The sequence below is a fragment of the Camelina sativa genome, chromosome 8 (assembly GCF_030686135.1).
Source record: "Camelina sativa cultivar CO46 ecotype springtype chromosome 8, ASM3068613v1".
NCBI classification, from domain to species: domain Eukaryota; kingdom Viridiplantae; phylum Streptophyta; class Magnoliopsida; order Brassicales; family Brassicaceae; genus Camelina; species Camelina sativa.
In genome coordinates, this window is record NC_141887.1 from 20,684,577 (window position 1) to 20,700,616 (window position 16,040).

General features: G+C 37.1%; 2 protein-coding genes and 2 long non-coding RNA genes across 5 annotated transcripts; 2 read left to right on the top strand and 2 right to left on the bottom strand.

Moving 5' to 3' along the window:
• Window positions 1-2,277: 2,277 nt before the first annotated feature.
• Window positions 2,278-3,713, top strand: LOC104707392 (uncharacterized). 2 transcript variants are annotated; one of them, XR_754641.3, is made up of 4 exons: window positions 2,278-2,767; window positions 3,028-3,129; window positions 3,278-3,351; window positions 3,471-3,713. It is a non-coding gene; the product is annotated as an uncharacterized LOC104707392 (long non-coding RNA). The 2 variants fall into 2 exon arrangements; XR_754642.3 differs by having other exon boundaries at window positions 2,327-2,767; window positions 2,916-3,129.
• An 856-nt stretch (window positions 3,714-4,569) lies between these two features.
• On the top strand, window positions 4,570-6,813 carry LOC104707393 (cytochrome P450 709B3). Its single transcript, XM_010423734.3, has 5 exons — window positions 4,570-5,020; window positions 5,122-5,345; window positions 5,430-5,674; window positions 5,752-6,118; window positions 6,238-6,813. The coding sequence occupies exons 1-5, from the start codon at window positions 4,630-4,632 to the stop codon at window positions 6,679-6,681; spliced, it is 1,671 nt and encodes a 556-aa protein (XP_010422036.2). The 5' UTR covers window positions 4,570-4,629; the 3' UTR covers window positions 6,682-6,813.
• Window positions 6,814-7,142: 329 nt separating this feature from the next.
• On the bottom strand, window positions 7,143-8,438 carry LOC104707394 (uncharacterized). Its single transcript, XR_754643.3, has 3 exons — window positions 8,177-8,438; window positions 7,462-7,773; window positions 7,143-7,411 (listed from the first exon to the last, which is right to left on the bottom strand). It is a non-coding gene; the product is annotated as an uncharacterized LOC104707394 (long non-coding RNA).
• Window positions 8,439-10,916: 2,478 nt separating this feature from the next.
• Window positions 10,917-11,447, bottom strand: LOC147940245 (uncharacterized). Its single transcript, XM_087461218.1, has one exon. It carries the CDS (start codon window positions 11,445-11,447, stop codon window positions 10,917-10,919), a length of 531 nt encoding a protein of 176 aa, XP_087317344.1.
• Between the last annotated feature and the right edge of the window lie 4,593 nt (window positions 11,448-16,040).

The window sequence follows — 16,040 nt, forward strand, 5'->3', positions numbered from 1 at the left end:
TGAACGTTATAAGAAGTTTAAGTATTATAATACTTAACTCTAAAAAATTTTAAAAAATTCAAATATTATAAATATTTAAATAATTATAATATCTAATTTAACGGTTGAAAAGTGCTGTTTGCAGAAGATTTAAGAGTAATTAACTAGCGGGTACAACAAAGATTAAACAAAAAAAGATATTAAAATAAATGTAAGATATAATTATAAAAATCTAAAACACCAAACAACTATATTTATGAAAATATAAGAAAACTGAATATGATTATTAGGCCTGGACATAACAATCGTACCCGAATACCCAACCTAGAACCCGACCCGAAAAACCGGGTTCGGGTTGGGTACGGGTTTGCCTATAAAACCATATTGAGTTCTATTTTCCAATACTCGTGGGTTCGGGTTAGGATCTGGTAATACCCGATACCCATTTGGGTAGCCATCAAACCAGAACATATAAACATATTTATAATATTTAACATTAATATAATGTAATTATCCAAAATTATGATTATAATTTTGAATATTTCATTTAGTTTTATACCTATAATCAAAATATATAAAATATTTTGTTAAATAAGTCAAAATTTAGTTAAATTTATTTAAATTTAAATAATTTAAAAGATTTTTTTTCGGATACCCGGTAGTTCGGGTGCTAATCGGGTTCTAAAATTTGTAATCCGAACCGACGCAAACCCGATAGTACCCAAACCGAACCAAGCCCATGTATCTAAAAATACCCAACGGGTTCTATTTTTGTAAACCCGTTTACCCGAACCCAAATGGATAATACCCAAACCGGAACGTGTTACCCGAATGCCCAGTCCTAATTCAGACCATGTTCTACAGATTAATTGTCCCGTTTTTATACATTTGTTGGTTTCAATTTGCCTGAAAATAATTGATGCCATTTAGAATTACATAATAACAACTAACAAGTGACACTTATAATGTGATTTAACATTTACCATTAAAAAACTTATATCTCTAGTAAAGATTTTAACATAACAAGAAGAAAATTGATGCAAATCAAGATTTATCTGTATCCCTTAAACAAAATAAAAACTAAAGTTATTCTACCATGTCATAGTTTTTTTGTCTATGTTTCAACTTCGCAAATTCTTTTTACAGTGGAAAAAGTAGACATGCTTGGTCGTAAACCTAGAGTGAAAATCTGCAATTGAAGCCGACGAATGTAGAGCAAGAACTGCTTGGAAATGGCTAATTGCAAGGCTGACCATTTCTTCTAGATAAGTGATAATCTTTGATCCTTCTAATCCAACATCTCTCAAAAGGAAACCACATGGTTTAGCAAGTAATACGTGAACAACACTTTCTCAAATAACACCACAATATACAATAAAATGCATAATATTAATATTATACCACTTGACAAGCTATAAGGAATGCCCTTCAAAATTTGTACATAGGATGATTAGTTGTAATGAGTTTAATTAAACTAACATTTTCAGTAGATAAAAGTTTAGTGGGTTTCTTCCTAATTTTAATTTTAATAGGGGTAATGTTTATTTTGTAATGGGGTTAATTTAGAATTATTAATTAAAATTGAACTAATTTTTAAAATTCTATGGGTGTCAATTGAGCCCATGGTAATTAGGGGTGTCAATCGGGCTGGCCCGGCCCGCCCCGGCACCCGAAAAGCCTGTAAATATTTGAGCCTGGTCCGGTCCGTTATATTTTCGAGTTTATATTTCAAAGCCCGACTACATGGCTTTTTCGGGCTTATATTACAATCAATAATTCAAACTTATAAGTCTTAAAAAACAGAGTTTAAAGATGCACTGCAAAACAAATCAATCAAAATTTTAATAACTCATCTATATTCGATACAACCAACTTAATTTATAAGAAAAAGTTTAAAACTAAAAATTTTATACTTTAACCAAATAAAAAAATATATAATTCATATAAAATATCATAGATAAAAATTTTAAAAGTATTAAGCAAGGTTATTAAGTAAATATGAAAACTAGGATTAGAGTTTTAAACTTTATTTACAATAAATCATTAACCAAATATTTTAATCAAATAAAAATGTTAACAAAAAAGTATAAATATATTTGTTAAAGGGATTTTCGGATTGGCCTAAGCCCAATCAAACTAAACCCGAAAAACCTTATAACCCAAACGGGCTGAGCCCGTAAAACCTGATTTTTTCTAGACATATATATTTAAGCCCGCATTTAGTATTTTTTAGGGTCAAGTTGGACCAATCCGCGGGCTTTGGTCTTGACATGCCTAATGGTAATACACTCCCTCCGCCCGTTGAGTGTCGTGGTTATTTAAAAAGCCTAGCTAAGTGAAGTTGCTTAAGAGTTGCTAAAATATTATAACAGATTAAATTTAATTCTCTTGATTTAGCTTAGGATCGATGTTTACATCAGATGTTTTAGATTTGTTTAGATACTTGGATGTGTCAGTTTCTGATTGGCTGAGGGAAAAAGAAAAACAAAGTTATATTTATTTGTTTTGTTATACGATTCTCTCTCTCGTCTATCCGCAACAATCTCCGCAGCAATTTCTCATGGAATTCTTCGATTGTCCGCAACAATCGTCTCTCTCTCTTGGATTCCATCGCGATTTACTCGGCATTCCGCGAGCTACTCCGTTTCGGCAGAGTTTGAATTCTGGGAATCCAATTCTAAAGAGCTATGATATTATTGCTGTTAGGCCGATGAATCAGAAAGCCTTCGATTATGCTTGTGAGAAAGCTGAGATTTGTACTTCTATTTCCCCCAATTGAGATTTTCTGGTAAAAATTCAATCTTTAGTGTGGGATTAATTAGATTTTGTAGCTCAATTGAAGAGTTGTAGTTAGACTGTTGAAAATTTTCTTGGGAGTTAACTCTTAGTTTGTTGTTTCCTTTCCTAAGTTGATATGATTTCGATTGATTTCACAGACAAGATGTTACTCGTGGATTGGACTAGGGGGAAGAATCTGATTATATCCAAGTGGTGCTCCTTCAGTCACAGAAATTTAATTCTGGCATGGTTTGTGATTTTTGTGTTCAGATTGATATCTTGAAGCGATTACAGAGAGTGATGAAACTTAGAGATAAACAAGAGAAAGTGGAGCGGATTTGATGAAACTTAGAGATCCATCTTCTGTTGCAGGTTTTTATTTCTATATTGGTTGTGTTCTTGCTTTTATTATATTCAGCATTCATATTGTTTTGATATCGTTTGATGGCAGATATTAATGTTTTGATGGTATCTTTTGATGGAAGATATTAATGATTGGTTCTCTGTTGTTGGTGCATAGGTACAATCATCTCTAACCTCGCAGATGTGGTTCTTTCGTCTCTCTACAACAACAAAGCCAAGAATGTGCTGCAGGTAAGAGACTCTTAACCGTCAGTGTTTAAATATCTGAATTCCATTTTTGCAGTTTTTCATACCATCGAGCAGACTGCAGAGTATTCTAAATTGATGTTGGTTATTTGCTTGAGCTACAGGCTGTGAGTAACATTGGGTTTGTTGCTGAACTAGTGATGAGTGGAACGACCCATTGACGGCAAAAAGCTTGAAGCTTTCTTCACATCTGATGCATGGTTTGGTTCATTGCAATGGTTTTGGTCATTTGCTCTGTATCTCTATACATTGTTTAGTGATTTTGAGATTGAATCACATAAAATTTGACACTATTATAAACTTTTTGTTTTTGTTTTTCTTTGGTAAACCAAGATTGAATTTGAGTATTTCTTTTTGAGAACCCCAAATTTAACAACCATCAATGGACCCATGAAATTTTGAAGTTTCTTAAGAATTTCTTAAACTAACTTTTTTTCAAGATTAATAGTAAAATATGTTTTTAGCAAACTTTGTTTACATCCATTGATGGAGATACTCTTAGTGTTTAAAGTAAGGTCTAAGTGGTAGTAGTTAAGCTAGTGGTCTAAATGCGTGTATGTGTATAAAGTGGTGAAACCCACTGTAAGAAAGTATGTGTGTTGTTGTGTAATGTCATCTATTATAATCCAGTAATTAAATGTTGGGGATTAATGTTTTTCTCTACTCTCTTACCAAACGTTAGTGTCTTAGTTTAGAACGAGAAACTAAACAAACCTCAAGAGAGTAAAGAGAAAACAAGATAATCTATGTTTCAACAAAGAAGAGAAACAAAGAAATGGTGAACCTCTTGAGTGAAATAGAGAAAAAACATGAGAATGTCACATTGTTACGAATTATGAACACGTTCAAAACTTATATTGGTGTTATTTGTGAGAGTTGTCCAAAAATTAACAATAGCTGGATTTTGTTGGCAAAGGTAAATGTATAAAAAACTTATTTATAATATTCACAAAAATATTAGTCACAAACTCACAGATAAAAAAAAACAAATTATTGTTCAATATTCTCTCTGTATCACAAAGGCTGCCATTTGATATTTTTTAATTTACAAAAAGAGAGTTAATTTATGTTTTGAATGCAGTTTTTAAGATTAAATTCTTTTTTTATTTCTACAATTTAAGCTAATTAATTAGAAAGAAACAAGATTTAGGGCACTTGTAAAGGGTAAAATATAAATATTCTGTTCCCTACTAAATTATTGACCCAGATCTACATTTGTATAAAAAACATATGTGTTAAAAAAAAAAAAAAAAAAAAACATGTATGTGGTTTATCCATATCGGGAAACACAAGTCATATCCTCTATCACATGTGTTCTTGCTCCCCAAAAGAAAAAAGAAAAAAAAGGAGATAATACTTGTGTTTCTTTTAATGGAACGCATAAGCACGACCAATATCTTAGTGCTCGTTCTTCTGCTCTTTGTTGTTCCCAAGGTATGGGAAGCTTGTTTGATCATCCTTTGGCGGCCATTGATGCTGTCAAGAAGATTCAAGAAACAAGGAATCTCAGGACCAAAGTACAAAATCTTATACGGAAACCTCAGTGAGATGAAGAAGATGAAGAAAGAAACAAACCTTTGGGTTCTTGATCCCAAGTCCAACGATATCTTCCCTCGTGTGCTTCCTCACTATCACCAATGGATGTCTCAATACGGTGCCGTTTCTATCCAATCTCCGAATTGTTTTTGTTATTTTCTTCTTTCATAGATGAGGATTGCTCAACACAAACACAAGTTGTGTCTATGCTTTAATTAGGAGAAACATTTCTATACTGGAATGGGACAAAACCTACGCTATGCATCTCAGATCCAGAACTAGCGAAACAGATCTTGTCGAGCAAGTTCGGTTTCTCTGTTATACCAGTAAAAAGACCTGAGGTCTTCCTACTTTTTGGTAAAGGACTAACCTTTATAGACGGTGATGATTGGGCTCGCCATAGACGAATCTTGAACCCTGCTTTCTCCATAGACCAGCTCAAGGTATTTTCTTCTTTTTTTATTCGACTTCTCAGCATGGATGGATCTGAAACAAAATCTAATTAATCTGCTTGCTATAACTGTCAGGCTATGACGAAACCGATGGTGAATTGCACCTTGAGGATGTTTGACGAGTGGAGCAAACAGAGTAATGGTGAAGTGGTGATGAAGTTGGAGATGGACAAAGAGTTTTATAGACTGGCCTCCGACATTATAGCCACCACTGCGTTTGGAAGTAGTTACGCGGAAGGCATCGAGTTCTCTAGAGCACAGAAAGAGCTTGAGGATTATTATGTTACTTCTCTCACTAAAATCTTCATCCCCGGAACTCAGTAAGTATAATAATACTCACTACTCTGAAACTTTCAGACAAAGATATTCTTAAAATTGTTGTTTCTTGTGTTTCAAGATACCTTCCTACGCCTACCAACCTTGGACTATGGAAGCTCGATAAGAAAGTAAAGGACTCGATCAAAAAAATCATAGATGCAAGGCTAAAGTCAGAATGTAAGAACTATGGAGACGATCTTCTAGGGCTCATGTTGAAAGCTGCAAAATCTCAAGAGTCTGATAGAAAAATGAGAAATGATGAGATCATAGAGGAATGCAAGAATTTCTACTATTCAGGGCAAGGAACTACTTCGCTTCTGTTGACATGGACTACGATGTTACTAAGCTTACACCAAGATTGGCAAGAGAAACTTAGAGAAGAGGTTTTCAATGAATGTGGTAAAGATAAGATTCCAGATTCCGACACCTTATCCAAACTCAAACTGGTAATGTTGATTTTCAAGAGTTCCTTGCGGTTGAAGCCAATTGGGGAAACATATTTAAGTTTCTTGTTGTTGAAGCTAATGGATCTATGTGTGATTGGGGAAACATATTTATCTTGCAGTTGAACATGGTGTTGATGGAGTCGCTTCGTCTGTACGGACCCGTGATTAAAATGACACGAGACGCAACACAAGATATGAAGGTAGGACACTTGGAGATCCCAAAGGGCACGAGCATTGTTGTTCCGTTTTTGAAGATGCACAGCGACAAGGCCATATGGGGAGAAGACGCCAAACAATTCAACCCCTTGCGATTCGAAAACGGCGTTTCTCAAGCTGCCATTAACCCAAACGCTCTCCTCGCGTTCTCAGTTGGGCCAAGAGCTTGCATTGCAAGAAACTTTGCCATGCTCGAAGCTAGGACTGTGGTCACTATGATCCTTCAGCGGTTCCATCTTAGCCTCTCCCCTGAGTATAAGCACACGCCAGTTGATAACTTCAATCTCTTTCCGCAATACGGCTTACCGGTGATGCTTCAGCCTCTCGATAGTAGTTCTCAACGGTGAGGAAGAGAACAAAACAAGATCTCAATGGATTTGGTCAAGTTATGTTCTGTAATTGGTCATGATCTAAATAAATGTTATGATGACATACTTAAATAAAGTGGAATAGAATCAGAAAATGTGGTGGCTGTTTTATTTTCTTGATTTTATGATTTACATCGTCGATTCTATCTTTTGAAATCGAACGATATAGTTCAATTTTGATTTGGTCAACCTGGTTTCGAGTTTTGATTGGATAAGCTCAATTTGATTAACTTGGTTTTTGATTTATTCCGTTAGAGCAAGGCTAATGGGAGGTTTTAATTTTGAGGTTCATATGTACTGTTTGATTTCTTTATGAATTAACTGTGTACTGTTTAAATTCTAAGAACTCTTGATCTCTTAATTAAAATTATATCCTCCAATGGTAGTATATAATTATGGGTCTCTTATTTTGAAAATATAATTTTTTGAAATTTTAAAAGTTTAAATAGATTAGAAGTAGTATAAATGATTAAACTGTAATTACAAAAAGCTTGCATCCTAAAGAAAAAAAACACAAAAATCTGAGTAAATCTACAATTACAGAACTAAACTGGTAAGACAAGTGTTTGAAACTGTAACCTGAGCTATAATGTCAAACAAAGCAGCACACCCAATCTCCTTGTATGGTTCTAGCTTCATACGCAAACCATTCACTTTCACAATGTTTCTTTCTTCTCTTCCAACCCTCACACACATTAATCTCGATGGTCTGCATCAAAGAAACATAGATATGTAATGTCACTTATACAAAAAGACTACCTGAAGATGTAGCTCAGAGAAGACAACGATCCATCAGAACCATCACCCACAAAGCAAAGCATCCTCCACAATCTAAAATAACAGATCCAAGAGGCAAAAATTACATGAACATAATTATAAGATCAAACACTAGAAATATATGGAGCATGAAAAATTCAGAGAAAAAAGAGGGGGAAGAGACATGGCGTTGTGCATCAGGTTACTAAAGGGGAAAGCATCAGATTACTAAAGGGAAAGAGGAACGCAAGCCTGAATAATTAAACCACATGTCCAGCCATGTGCATCAGAGGAGCTCAAACTTAAGCATACCACCTAAAAACAAAGTCATTGAATGATCATCTGAATGTGAATACATCAAGAGAATCTAAAAGAAACAAAATAAGACACAGGAGAAATCATACGCAAACCATTCACTTCAAACCCTCCAATAGATGAACATCATACTAATGACAAGTAAAAATACTGTTACTCTCTGTCAAACCAAATTCCCCGCATTCATAATCAAGCATTCTTAATCAAATGATCAAAAAACTAGCAATTTTGAACACATGCACACCAAGAACCCTAATCTGTTTAAAGTATCAATTATCAATCGGAACACAAACACACCAAGAATCCAATTTTTCGAACAAACGTCAAACAACCCTAATTTGCGATCCAAAATCAAATAAACCTAACAGTTTACCTAACCATACTATTGTACTGAGAAACTTACCCTCTCAATCGAATTGATCCAATCTCTTCTGATTGAATCGCCTTCTCCTTCAAATCGCCTCTGATACAATTTCCACGACGATTCAAATCGCCTCTGCTACAGTCGCCTCCGATAAGATCTCCGCCGAGTCAAATCGCCTCTGACCCAACACTCCACTGATTTTATAACCTCCGATTAAAGCAGACCTTCCATCGAGACTTTGATCGCGAGAGAAAGAGAGAAAGAGAGAAAGAGAGAAAGAGAGAAAGAGAGAAAGAGAGAAAGAGAGAGAGAGGAAAGAAATAAATTTTCTGCGTCAATTTTTTTTTTCCCTTTTGTATTATTCTGTTCGCCCAACAGAATAAGGACACGTAGCGTCTCTTAGAACCAAGTTGAGTCTATTATATAAGATGCTCCCTTCTATTTTTTCTTTTCTTCTGATTTATTTTTTCCTACAAAACTCTAAAAACCCCACTAACAACCTGCCGATGGAGAAGGTCTTAAGAGATTGTTTCAACAAATATCCAGAAACGATTTTTTATTTTTTTCAGAATATACACCCAAATTTTATCATAACACTTTTCTCAAAAATAGTTTATTTTGAAGAAATGAAAATCGTTTATTGGATAAATTGTCTATTTTTATTGGGAATTTAGTCATTCTACCACATTTTGTTTAAAACTTTTTTATTCTACCACATTCTAAATCACATTTTCCATTCTACCACAAAGGATAATTAAAAAAAAACAAAAATACCCTCCCGCATATGAATGAGAATTTGGGAGTTATTGTGTTCTTTTATGAAATCTGAAACATAAATGTATTAAATAGTAGAAAGAAAAAAATAAAATAATAAATAATTTTTCTACCGAACAATGTTTAAAGGGCTTTGATAGAGGCGGTGTCTTAATGATCAACCATCATAAAATGGATTTAAAATAGATTTTTAAATAAATTGAATTAAATTTACCTAAAACATATGTAACTCTGCAAATTAAATATGTTCTTGGTTTAGAGATCCGGTAGAGTAACATAAAAGAGCGGACAAAATTGGACTCGTGGACAAGATGTGTATCAACTTGTCCACTAGCTTGAACTTTTTTATTTGTCAAGTATGTTTACTAGTGGACAAGTTGTAAACGAAACTTGTTCATTAAGTGGAGTATCAATGTTGTCTATTGGTCTGATTTGATCTTGGGGACAACTTTTGGTATATATTATGGACAAGTATTGCATGAATGAACAGTTTATAATTGACAATAAGCTGATCTATGGTACAAGAAAAGAGGAAATAAATTTTATATTGAATCTAGTCTGTCAAAGAATATGGATAACTTCTGCGAATAGTTGTATATAACGATAACACGATATAAAAAAATATAATATTTTTTTATAAGAGCATTGTACCTTATTTGGATTGGAAGAGTAGACGAGTCTACAAGGTAATGAAAGAAAAGACGAATATAATAAGTTTTCTACAATAATTTATGAACAATAATATATATGTGGACAAGTTGACAAATTTCTAAACAGAGTCTTTAGTGATATTGAGCCATGATATATATGTAGACTATATATATATATATATCCCACTGAAATGAATTGGATCTATAGATCTAAGAAATAGTGAGAATTCTTGATCTCTGTCACTATTTCTCTCAATTCGAAATCGAGGATTTGAATTGATGTCCTTTCATGTCATATATTATGGTTTACATTTTTTTGGTGTGAAAGACATCCATAAAAAGAATAGTACATAAATTGTTTACATATTTATAGATGTCGTGGTTTGATATAAAATAAATGTTGTCGTGAAAACTTTCTAAACAACAAAAGCAATAAAAAGTTGACCGATGGGACAAGGTAAACAAAAGAAATTATGTGTTTCGTTTTCATGATTTGAGAGGAGAAGTCGAGACAATTAATGAAAGAAGAAATATTGACTATTCTTTGTTGTCTACTTTTTTCTTGAATTTTGTTTGATAGAGAAGGTAAAAAAAGTTAAGACATAGAAAACAGTCTAATGGAGAAATCAATTTAAATAAAAAATTTGAGGAAGAAAATAGAGAAGGTTAATTTAGTCTTTTTAAGTTATGCATGTAGTATTTCTGAAAAGCAGTATTAGAGTGTGGTAGATCCAATAAAAAAAGTTTTTTGAATGTGGTAAAATTGTTAGAAAATTCATTTTTATTTGATGCTTATTGATACCATCAAAACGAATAGAAGAAGAAAAATCATTTTGTCAATTTATGAAGATATTTTTTTGTTTTTATAGTTTTGAAAATTTTATTTTAAAAAAAGAACGAAAAAGATTAGAAATAAACTCTAAGACCATCTCCAATGGTTTTCTCTATTTTTTTCCTCTATAATAGAGATGAGTTTTACTCCAACCTACCTCTATTCTTTTTTTTGTCAAAGACCGTACTTTCATTTATAATGAGTTTGGTACAGAGTTAAGAGACCTCATAAGTGTCTCTTTAGCTACTTTATCAGCTTTTACATTTTCCTCTCTTTTAACAAAAATGAAATCACAAAGATCGAATTGAAGAGAAAGCAGAAGGATGTCGTGTTGAATCCCGTGGAGCTCCTTCAAATGAAGATCCAAATTGAGTGCTTTGATCAGCAATTACGAATCTGAAGCAAAAGAAATGTTTCTGAAGACAAGGTCGATGGCTTGGGAGAGCGCGTGATGTAAGGCCATAGCCTCTGCCATGAGAGGGGATCAGACGTGTTCTGCTGAACCGGAGCCTTGCCTCTCCAATCAGGGAAGATGCTGTTCGAAGATCCATCCAAATCCAGCCTGATGTGAATCCTCATGCCATGCAGAGTCTGAGGAACATCGGATTGTGTCAGATGTGAAGCAGTGAAACTGCGGGGGTTGTTTTGACAGCATAAACCTCGTGGCTGGGATCTGAGCAGAACTCCATTCCTTGGCTTGAATAATAGATATGGTAACTACATCACCAACTAACAGACATGTCTGTTCGAAAATCTTCTTATTTCTGGTAGTCCACAAATTCCACATTATCCAAGGGGCAAGAGAGCCATGGGTTGGTCCGATTGGTGGGAGATTCAAAAGCTTGTTCGAAGCCGCAATCCCCATCTGGCAACTTGAGATAGAGGAAGGGTTAAGAGGGAGCTTAAAAGGCACCATCTTCCAAACCTGTTTAGCAAAATTACACTGGAACAAGAGATGCAGGGTCGACTCCTCTTCCTCACAATGGGAACAACTTGCTTGCGGATTAATACCTCGATGTTGTAGGTTATTCCCCATTGGTAGAGCCTCATTCATTGCTTTCCACAGGAAGATTTGATTTTTTGTGCACATTGAAGGTTCCATAGCTCCTTGATCCAGTTAAATCCTTGTAGGTTGGAGGGTTGTCTCGAATGGGGGTCCAACTTTTGGGTCGCATGGTATCCCGTTTTTGCACTGTAAGCTCCATCTTTGGTGGCTAACCAGATATATTTATCCTTTGCGCCCAGCTTACTTGGTCGAAGGCCAAGGATTTCCTGCTCATGTTGAGGTAAGATGTCTCTGATCAATTCCCAGTTCCACTCTTTAGACTCTGGACACATGAGATCTTGAACTAACAAATGTTGAGTGCTTTCTGTTGGTGGGCCTATTGGAGACACGGGAGAATCAAGGGAGATCCACGGAGCTGTCCAGACCCTCGTGTCCTCCCCAGAGCCTATAGCTATACCGAGTTGAGTTTTCAGCAGATCACGACCTAGAAAAATCCCCCTCCACCCATGGGAAGCAGTAGAAGATACTGAACAGTCTAGGAAGGAGGCAGTGTTACAATATTTTCGCAGCAGGACTCTTGCCAGCAAAGAAGATGGCTTAGTAAGTATTCTCCAACTGACTTTTGCTAGAAGAGCATGGTTGAATCTTGTAATATCTTTGAAGCCTAACCCACCATCTCTCTTTTTTTTGTCATTTTTGACCAGGCGATCCAAGACATTTTCTTCTTCTCGGGGGAGGAGTCCCACCAAAATCGAGTCAGGGCTGATTGGATTCTCTTACACAGGGAGCCTGGAAGTAAGAAGCATGACATGGTGTACGTCGGCATGGCAGCCAAGACTGATTTGAGCATGGTGGTTTTGCCAGCTGTAGACAGGAATCTTGCTGAGAAACTACGAGCTTTTTCGTTTATTCGATCGATGATCTAGTTAAACAAGTCTCGCTTATTCCGGCCAAACATCTCCGGGAGACCTAGGTACTTGCCTAGACCTCCTACTCTTTGAATGCCCAAGATGCGTTGGGCCTCCACCTTAATTAATATGTTCTTCAGTTTTTGAGGAGAAAGTTATTGCAGATTTTGCTTTATTAATCATCTAACCCGAAGCTTCTTCGTATTTCTTCAGAATTTTCAACAAAGTTTGACAACTTTTGGGATCTGATGGGCAGAAGAACATTGTATCATTAGCAAACAAAAGGTGATTAATTCGAGGGCTACCTTGAGAGACTCGTAAACCAAGCAAACTCCCATCTTGTTGTGCTTTAGAGCATAGGCCTGCCAATACCTTTGTGCAAATGATGAACAAGTAAGGGGATAGGGGATCTCCCTGTCTTAAACCTCTACAAGTTAAGATTGTACCCTGCGAGGATCCATTGAGTAGGAACTTATATGATATCGTAGTAACACATTGCATAACCCACAATATCCATGTTTGATGGAAGCCCATTTTCTCTAACACCAGTTCTATAAACTCCCATTCTAAGCGATCATAAGCTTTGCTCATGTCGGTTTTAATGGCCATAAAGCACCTCTTTGTTGCTCCTGATATTTTGAGATAATGCAGGGCTTCGTGGGTGATTAATACGTTATCTGTGATAGCTCACCGGTTGTAATCTTCTGGAAATAAGTTTTGAGATAATCTTATAGAACACCGTACAAAGAGCTATAGGTCTGTATTCTGCCATTGTTTGTGGACTTTGTACCTTTGGTATCAACCTGATATGGGTTTCATTGATGCTTTGTTGCAGGTTCGCAGATGAGAAGAAGGATTGGATCTCCAGGATAATGTTTGGGCCCACCATCTCCTAGTTGGATTGAAAGAAGCTAGCTGAGAAGCCGTTAGGCCTTGGAGCCTTATCTGCGTGAATGGAGAAGCAAGCTTTCTCAAGCTTTGAACGACATCGGGTAATTTTTTCTTCAACCCCCCTCTTCTTCATCAGAGGTCCATGTTTCCTGAACTAGTTCTTTCACCTCCTCATTATCCTTCAGTCGTCTGTCATATCGAAACACCCCTTTCTTTTTTTTTTTGTGAGATCCAGGTGAGTGAGCAGTGGTCTATGGTCGGAACCCTCAAAGTTTAGATATTCACACCTGCTAAAGGGATACACCTCAGCCTAGGTGGAATTTGACATGGCTCTATCCAGTCTACAGTGGATAATATGTTCTCCTCTCTTTCCTCTCCACGAGAGGAAATTACCAGAGTGTCGGAGGTCAAAGAGATCGCATTCAGCCATGAAGGTACGAATGTCCCCAAAAGACCCTTCACATCTTGGGGGTCCTCCTTGTTTTTCAGAGACATCGATAATATCATTGAAATCCCCCGTTAGGTACTAGGGTTTAACCCTGTTTACACCAATATTGGTTAACTTTTCCCATATGATTTTCCTTTTTGCCCTCTTAGGTTCGCCATACAGGAAAGTAGCAAAGAAAAGCTTGCCTGCAGCCTTGATTTGTGTATCAATGAAATTTTGGCAGCTTGATAACACTGTAAGTTCTATCTCTTGCTTCCACAGAATTGACAGACCCCCACCGCCAGGACTATGTGGGGGGACCAAGAATTTTCCAGGATAGTGGAGCCACTCCAACTTTTTTTGTACCACATCATCAGGATTCTTGGTTTCCATGAGGAATATGATTTCTGGAGATTCTTTAGAGTGAATCTCCCGAAGCCGTTGGACTGTTATGGGATTCCCCAAACCACAACAGTTCTAGCTCAACATTTTTAAGGAAGAGGAGGATGTGGATCTTGAAAATCCACCTTCTTTTTAACCATTGCGAGGATCATGCTCCTTCTTGGTAATGGGGCATCAGAAGCTTGATGAGAGCTCTTCCCTGATGGAGGGTTGCTTTGAGGAGCTTGTGATTTGTTATAGGAGCTGCTGGTTTCGCCTCTAGATGATCCTCCTTTCAACAATGTGTCCTTCCTTTTAGGTGAGTTCTGGATCAGACACTTATTTCTTTTACTGGACTTTGCACCGTTTTGGCACAGAGGGCTCCTGTTAACCGGTTTAGGTAGGGGAGGATGTCCTCGTTTCTTCTTTTGAGGTGCAACCTTCTCTTGTTGAACTGTATCAGGGATTATCAGTGATTCCTGACTATTCTCGGTGATTGACAGGTGAGATTGGTTTGCAAGGATAGCCGCTTCTACAATTCGACTTGCTGTCTCAGCAGTAAGTCCCTTGGCTTCTCCTTGAATGACTCTGCATTTTCTTGCTACGCTTTCAACAGGATCAGGGCAGCTTATATATTGTACTGTTACTTCTCGAAGCTCCTCCAAGACTGCTTCTGTTGCTGGGATCGGGGGTGGTGGAGGAGGTGTGACTTCTGCAGAGGTAAGGGATCGTTCGAGGGGAGGTCTTCTTGATCGAGGGGTGTCAGAACTTTCAGTTCTCTGATTAGTTGTTGAAGCTTCTTTTGCTCTCCGTTGCAGATTAGGGGAGGATCGTCGACGAGCTTGATTGTTAATTCCCTTATCTGCATCATCTCTTGGTAGATTCTGGGATCTTGACCCTGAGTATCTACTAGTCGAAGGTCTGTATGTAGGTCGGTGGCCATGAGAGGGATACTGGCTTTTGGGATGGTAGTCTTCGGAGTGGCTTTTAGAGGCAGAGTGGCGGTGGCCCGGAGAGTATCGACTAGGACTTCTAATTCTCGAGGAAGAAGAATGATTCTCCTGGTAGTTTCCCATACTCCAAGAGTGTTCGGAGTTGTGATGCTGCATTTCTTTACTTCTGGGTGCTATGAAGTTGTCCTGTGGGAGGTAATAGTTTCTCTTTACTTCCAGGGGGATATTTGACTGAACAGGATTCGGACTCATTCTAGTGCGTTCTTGTTCTGCTAAGAAACCAGGGCAGTGACGTTTTTCATGAGTCAGGCGTTGGCAGTAGAGACAATGGTTTTTTAGCCCCTTGTAATCCAGAGAGATCAAGGCTTCACTACCATCCGGGAAATCTACCATCGTCTCCTTCGTGATGGGTTGCAAGCTGTTTAGGAGAACACGGACCTTAACAGTGGTATTGGTGATATCCGTGTCCATAAGTTCTCCTAGTGCCTCCCATATGGATTGCAGCATCTCATACTGCTAGTAGTGCTTTGGGAGTCCCTGGAACTCAATCCAAAACGGTATCAGTGAGGAAAAGGAATCTGATATTATTGGTTCTCATCTTTGCAGGATGACCATCCAATGGTCGTAGTGATAAGGTTTGTTATCTAGAGCCTTTTGGAGGTCTTCCTCATACTCAAATCGGAACTGGAAACATCCTCGGCCAAGATCTGATCCAGTTGCCTTTCCTCGCAGGTTCCATCTGTTTACGAAGAAAGGGAAGAGGGACCATAGACGTTGAGCGGAGGGGTTTGTAAGTCTCCCAATCAGGGTAAGTGAGTTTTCCTCAATCAAAACTGATGTATCCAGTTCGGGTGCTCTGATACGCTTCGGTGGGGGTGGGGAGAAACCGTTAACCAGCTCTTTTCCTTTCAAATAGTAACGTATTTTCTTCTCCATGACTGGAGCCGGGAGAGAGAAGAGATGGGTGATAAGGGGATGGTTATGGGTTACTCACTCGTAGTGAGATTTTTGACAAAGGTAGATACTAGGGTTACAAACGAAAGAAAAGCTAAGAAAGAGGGCAAAGAGCAGAAAGTTACCA